At 63.7% G+C, this 6,113-nt stretch overlaps 1 protein-coding gene across 2 annotated transcripts; it reads right to left on the bottom strand.

The window, feature by feature from the left end:
- Positions 1-1,432: 1,432 nt before the first annotated feature.
- On the bottom strand, positions 1,433-5,063 carry GPAA1 (glycosylphosphatidylinositol anchor attachment 1). 2 transcript variants are annotated; one of them, XM_017511623.2, is made up of 12 exons: positions 4,824-5,063; positions 4,357-4,536; positions 4,162-4,273; positions 3,805-3,952; positions 3,626-3,727; positions 3,340-3,536; positions 3,069-3,265; positions 2,805-2,958; positions 2,544-2,639; positions 2,203-2,393; positions 1,942-2,044; positions 1,433-1,797 (listed from the first exon to the last, which is right to left on the bottom strand). In XM_017511623.2, the coding sequence occupies exons 1-12, from the start codon at positions 4,895-4,897 to the stop codon at positions 1,450-1,452; spliced, it is 1,902 nt and encodes a 633-aa protein (XP_017367112.1). In that variant the 5' UTR covers positions 4,898-5,063; the 3' UTR covers positions 1,433-1,449. The 2 variants fall into 2 exon arrangements, with proteins under 2 accessions (XP_017367112.1, XP_017367113.1); XM_017511624.2 differs by having other exon boundaries at positions 1,455-1,797; positions 1,942-2,112.
- Between the last annotated feature and the right edge of the window lie 1,050 nt (positions 5,064-6,113).

Here is a 6,113-nt window from a genome sequence, read left to right as displayed (position 1 = left end):
AGAAGGCCACAACGGAGATTTCTTCTTGGAAAATGGGAGACTGACAGATGAGCAGGGGAGACCCCTGTGATGCCCACCTAGGAGGTGCTCCTAGGGGCACTGAGAGGCAGGGGAAACCAGCCAGGCTCAGGTGGGGACTGAAGGCATCCACCCAGCCTCAGAGGAGGTATTCACTGGAGAAAGTGACTAGAGGCTGCAAACTTGGGGACAAGTGGGCTGAAGATAGGCAAGTCAATGACGAGGCTGCCAGTCACAGTGGGGTTCCTGATACCCCATCATCCCTAAGCCTCAAACAATGCTGGACACAGAGAACATGAGCCCACCCAGCAGGCATGCGTTTCCTCTGCAGAAACTCTAAAACTACCGGGGTGCTCACCCTGGGAGCTCTCTGTTGATCCACCAACTGTGGAGCCCCATCAACAGGCCAACCCCCCACACCAGGGGTCCCAAGTCCAGGGGAGCCTCCCACAGGAAGCCAGTGAAGAGGCAGTGGCCTAGAATGGGGCACAGGGAGGACACCCTCCTCAGGACCTCCCAAACATGCCATTTGGGGTCACTGTATTGAAAGGATCCTGGCCCTTAGTCGATTCTAACAGATGCTGTGGCTTCTCCAGGCAGCACAGCAGATTCCGACACAGAGGCCTGTGCATGGTTGTGTATGGCTGCGACACCTTTGCCTTCCTGTGACCAGAGGGCTCTCCAGCCACAGCACCAAGGTCTCTGACATGGCCCTGGCATCACCAAAAGGCTACAGGTTTCTTCTTTCGGAACAGATGGTGGTCTTCCCAGTTCCTTTCAGAGTCCTGGTATAAGAGCCTGCTTCTCTCCATGCTGGCCTGTCAGTGCCCTCTCCCATGGGGCTCTTGTCCCCATGCCCTTCCTGCTCCTGGGCGCTGGCCCCACTGTGTGGCCTGCCCGGCCCCTCGTGGGCATCTCACCTGGGATGACTCAACTCCAGGGAAGCCAGGCCAGGCCACGTGCTCCTCCCTGCTCCACCCCAATCCCACCCCAAGGCTCTGGACTTGCCTGGGCCCCATGCTATGCACCCTGGGCCTCCTCTGCAGGGCTCTAGCTCCAGCCTCTTATCCTAGCAGTAAAGACAGAGTCAGGTGGTCTCTGGGTGTCTCAGCTCCTGTCAGGCCCCCAAACCCTGGCCATGGTGTATTCTCCTTCCCAGGACCACAAAGCAATGCACACAGCCCTATGAGCCTGGATGGCACCCTCCAGGACTTAGAGTGTGCACCTGGGGCCAACTGGGCCCAGTGTGTACCTGAGGCTCACTTCGCAGGGCTGATGCAGCAGTAGAGTGCTGGTTGGCAGGAATGCTACCTGGTAAGTGGACTACAGCAGCCCTTACCAGGGAGGAGGTGTGAGGGAATGCCAAGCTCTGCAGGCAGAGGCTTCTTGCCCCCATGTCTTGGGGCCCTACATGGACAGTGAGCCAGAAGCTCAAATAGCAGCTGAAACAGACACTTGTTTATTTCCCTGGAAGGAGTCAAAATGGGGTCCTTGGCAAGTCTCTGTCCCAGCCTGGTGCCCTGGACAGGCAGATCTCACTTCCAGAAGAGCACATTCCAGAAAAGCAGCCAGCAGGGGTAGAGGCCCAGGGACAGCAGTGGGAAGAGCAGGGCACCGTAGGTGTGATGCTCCAGCACACCCTGGGCCAGCGCTGCCAGGAAAAGCTGCCAGCCCTCGGCCAGTGACAGTGGCGCCTCCTGCAGTTCCCGCCACAGGAACAGGCTGCCAAGGAGTGTGGCTGCCGGGCTTGTCAGCACCAGCAAGGCAGCATAGAGGGTCCTGAGTGGAGAATCAACATCAGGATAGGCTCCATGGTGGGGACAGGGGCACCAAGTTGGGGAAAAGGGCTACTAAATGAGGGTGAGGCTGCGGTCTGTGGTGAGGGCACAGGCACTGGTGGAAGTGGGGCTGATCCATGCATACCGGGACCCATGAGGCTTGGCGAGCGCAGCAGCGGGCACCATAGTGGCGGCCAGCAGGAAGCCCAGTGAGAAGTTGGTGAGGGCGATGCAGCCCAGCTGCAGTGCTAGGTAGATCAGGGCTACAAGCTTCAGTGCCATCCAGCCCCTGTCTGGGGCCTGTGTGCTTACCACCCTGCAAGACAAAGGGCTCAGAGGCAGCTCATGGGCTGTCTTCATGTCCAAGGGACCTCTAGCCCCACCCGCCCAGCCCAGCCCCTCTCACCGGTGGGTGTTGTGGGGCAAGGCCAGGCCAGCTGCGTAAATCGCCAAGAGTGTCAGCACCACAGCCTCAGCCTCTGCCACTGGGAAGTGTTGGGCGGCCACGTGTTGACCCAGCACTGGCAGGACATAGAGGGCCAGTCCCATGGCCTGTGAGATCAGCAGAGGTGCCACAAGCGAGGCCAGCCCCACACCCTGCAGGGCACACAGGCTCTTGGAGATGGGTCCTGGGGCAAGGGGATCCCCAAAGACCACCGCCATCCCACCAGCTGAGGTTAAGTTGCAACAGTAAACACCAGTCAGACCCTGGAAGCCCACTCCAACAACAGAAGTGTGTGCCGTCACCTGTGCAGGGGGTAGGGGGACACTGGGGCCAGGGCTCCCCCTGGGCTCCTCAAGGCCCACTCCGGCTTCATGCAGCTGCATCCACAGTTCCAGAGCGTAGCCCAATCAAGGACCCCAACAAGAGGTTTGATGGGATCTGCCCAGAGGGGACCCAGGGCTCACCCATACCCTACCCCCCATCAAGATGGAGGACTTTCCCCAGCCTAGAGTTGAAGAAACTGGAGGCTCTGCCACAAGTAGATGTGAAGGGGCGGAGGATATCTTGAGACCGAGGACCAGGAGCAAGAAGCCGGCGGCGGGCATGTAGAGGCCAATGGAGACGAAGCGGGAGAGGGCAGGGAGCAGGTAGAAGAAGAAGGACTGGTGCAGGCGCTCCAGGAGGTGGTTGAGCTTGCGGAACATGCCCTCCAAAGCCCTGTCAGGTGTGGTGCAGGTTCATGGCTGGCCAGAGCCACCAGGCCATGCCCCACTCCACCCCAGCTGGACACCATCCTGGGCATGGAAAGGGGGGACCAGACTACTTACTTGCCCACTGCCACCAGGTCATACTTGTACTGGCGGAAACTATTGATGCCACGCAGGGTTAGGGCCTCCACACGGTAGCGCAGGAAGAGGCCATGGGAGCCATGGGGGCGGCCAGAGGCCTGCCGCAGAACCATGAGCAGCAGCATCTGCAGGCCCTGCAGTGGTCCGTCCAACGAAGTCCAGTCCTGGGGCTGCAGCTTTAGATGTGTAGGACAGGATCAGCCCCTCCTACAGACCCTGTACCCTCCAGCTCTCAGGCAGGCAAACCCACCTTGCCCTGAAGCGTGCACAGCAGGCCCCCTTTCTGGCAGAAGGTTTGGAAGAGATTGAGCAGGTCAAGGTTGGGCAGCTGCCCGTTGAGCCCCTCCACAGCCACATCGAGGCTTGTGACCATATCACTGCTCAGCTCCAGGGCCACAGCGGCCTGAATGGCCCCAGCTCGGCCCTGCAGGGGGGATGACTGCATGCCTGTAAGAGCAAGTGAATGAACGCCAATGGGGGATCTGGTGAGGACAGCGGCCCTGAGAGGGGAACCAGGGCAGGACAAGAAAACCTACCAGTGACATTGACATCGTGGTAGGCTTCAAGCCAAGCCTCAGTACCCAGAAGGTCATGTTCTGTTACCAGGAAAATGATATCTTTGGCCCAGTATATCTGCCCTGCAGGCCAGAAACAGGATCAGCAGGGCCTGGGGCACTGGCCAAACCCCTCCCTGGCCAGCAGCCCCGAGCCTCACCCCGGAAGTGGGCAGCCAGTGCCAACAACAGCCCCACAGCCTGGCTGTTGGTAGAGTCAGAGCCACAGGGCACGGTGAGCACAAGCGACTCGGTGCTGGCAGCGCGCGGGGCCCGCAGAATGCCGTACACGTTGGTGCCTGACACCATCTGCGCGGAGCATCGGAGGGAAGAGCCTCAGTGTCACCCTGCGGGAGGGGGCCAAGCTCCCGCCCCGGCTTTCCCAGCCCTCCAGTGCCCCCCAGGGATTTCTCTCCCACGGAGCTTCCCGGCCCCATGACACCCCCCCGGTGACACCCAGCCAGACCCCTCCCTCCAGGGTGCTTTCCGGGCCCCGGCACGCCCCGCTCCCCCAATACATAGCGCTCGTGGGTCTCATCCGGGAAGGGCAGTCTCCGGGAGAAGCGCTGCGCGTACACCTCCAGCCCGACGGACCGCATCGTGCGTTCCAGCCAGGCCACCGGCAGGGCCCTGCAGACACGAACGGAGCCCCTGAGCCGCTCCCCGGCCGCGGCAGCCCCGGCCCGCGCCGCACGCACGGCCCCGCCGCTCACCCCGACTTCCTGCGCTGGGCGGCGAAGTCCCGGGCGAAGGCCCGGGCGCGGTCTCCGCCCGCGAACTGCTCCTCCACCATGGTGGAGCCCATGGCGTTCTCCGACATGTAAGTGCGCTGGGTCAGCGGCGGGAAAGCGAGCGCCAGGAACCAGGCGAGGCCCGCCAGGTAGCTCAGCACGCTGCGGGAGGGGACGGAGGGCACGGAGCGTCAGGGGGTCCCGGGGCCACAGCCTCCCCGCCCGGGGTCGACCGCGCGGGTCTGAGACCCGCACCCGGGGTCCGGCATCGGGACGCCGGACGGGAGAGCCGAGCCTGCGCGCGACCCCCTCCGTGCTTCCCGGGCGCAGGAGCGGTGGGGCGCGAGCCGCCGGAGGGGCCGCGGCCCTCGATGGGGACCGCGCGAGGGGCCGCCGGCGGCGCGAGTCCAGGGCCCGCGGGTCCCCGCCTCCCCGGGCCCTGCCCTCACCACAGAGGCGCGTTGAGGCGCAGCACGAGGCGGGCGAGTGCGCGCCGACGCACCGGGTCCGACAGGAGGCCCATGGCTGGGCAGGGCGGCGCGGCTACGGACCCTCTCCCGCCTCCAGCTGCCGCCGCGGCGCCCGCAGGCGGCTCCTGTCAGACCCGGGGACCGGCGCTCGCCCGCACTTCCGGTCCCAGCGACACCCGCGGCAGCGCGCATGCCCAGAGCACAGGGCGCGCCCCCAGCGCTGTACCGCCGGTACGCAGGCCCACATCACAGGGCGCGCCCCCAACGCCGTACGGCCGGCGCGCATGCCCAGAGCACAGGGCGCGCCCCCAGGGCTGTACCGCCGGCGCGCAGGCCCAGAGCACAGGGCGCGCCCCCAGCGCTGTCCCGCCAGCGCGCATGCCCAGAGCACAGGTACCGCCGGCGCGCATGCTCAGAGCACAGGGCGCGCCCCCAGCGCTGTACCGCCGGCGCGCATGCCCAGAACAGCGGCCGGCCGGAGGGTTGGCGGTGCCGGTGAAGGCGGCAGGACCGGAGCGGGTTTTGGAGACCGCTAGGAGCTGCCTCCAGGAGAGTCGGACCGGCAGTACACCGACCCGGAGGAAGGCGGGTGGCCCTACGGCCGGAGAAGAGCAGAGAAGATGGCCGTCCCCTGACAGCAGGCCGAGCTGTCCGGGGACGGCAGGAGTCGGAGGTGATGAGCCGGGCAGGGGGCGGAAAGCCGGCGGCGGTCAGAGAACGGATGGCGAGCGGAGCGACACTGTCAGTGACTCAGGACGTCCCAGCGGAGTCACAGCGTGAGCCCGGCACCAAGGTTTTGAGTCAGATGCCTGCAAAGATGCTGATGGCACTACTGCCCAAAACGGGCCTCACTGGAGCTCGGGTGCGTGCAGTATAAAGTGGGGAGCATACTATCCCTGTCCGGGCCAGGAGATGCTTGGAATATTAGGGGAGAGGCAGCCCCGGGGTCCAGACTGCAGGAGCCGGTAGCCAGGGCTTGGCCAGATCTGTGGGTCAGAGGTGGATGAAGCGGGAGTTTGCTCAAGAAGAGGGTGCAGTTTGGGAAGCTGAGGTGGGAGGATCCCTTGAGACCAGCCTGGACAACAAAATGAGACCTAGACTCTACAAAAAAAAAATAAAAATCGGCCGGGCGCCGTGGCTGAAGCCTGTAATCCCAGCACTTTGGGAGGCAAAGGCGGGTGGATCACGAGGTCAAGAGATCGAGACCATCCTGGTCAACATGGTGAAACCCCGTCTCTACTAAAAATACAAAAAATTAGCTGGGCATGG

The sequence above is a fragment of the Cebus imitator genome, unplaced genomic scaffold (assembly GCF_001604975.1).
Source record: "Cebus imitator isolate Cc_AM_T3 unplaced genomic scaffold, Cebus_imitator-1.0 Scaffold449, whole genome shotgun sequence".
In the NCBI taxonomy this organism is placed as follows: Eukaryota; Metazoa; Chordata; class Mammalia; order Primates; family Cebidae; genus Cebus; species Cebus imitator.
This window is presented reverse-complemented; position numbering and strand designations above follow the sequence as displayed.

Excerpts from the sequence above, each read along its gene's own strand:
- GPAA1 (XM_017511623.2), bottom strand. The coding sequence starts at position 4,897 with ATGGGCCTCCTGTCGGACCCGGTGCGTCGGCGCGCACTCGCCCGCCTC. Across the intron at positions 3,728-3,804 it reads ACTGGCTGCCCACTTCCGGG|GGCAGATATACTGGGCCAAA; the intron begins GTGAGGCTCGGG and ends TCTGGCCTGCAG. Across the intron at positions 2,394-2,543 it reads TCCCCCTACCCCCTGCACAG|GGTGTGGGGCTGGCCTCGCT; the intron begins GTGACGGCACAC and ends TGTGCCCTGCAG.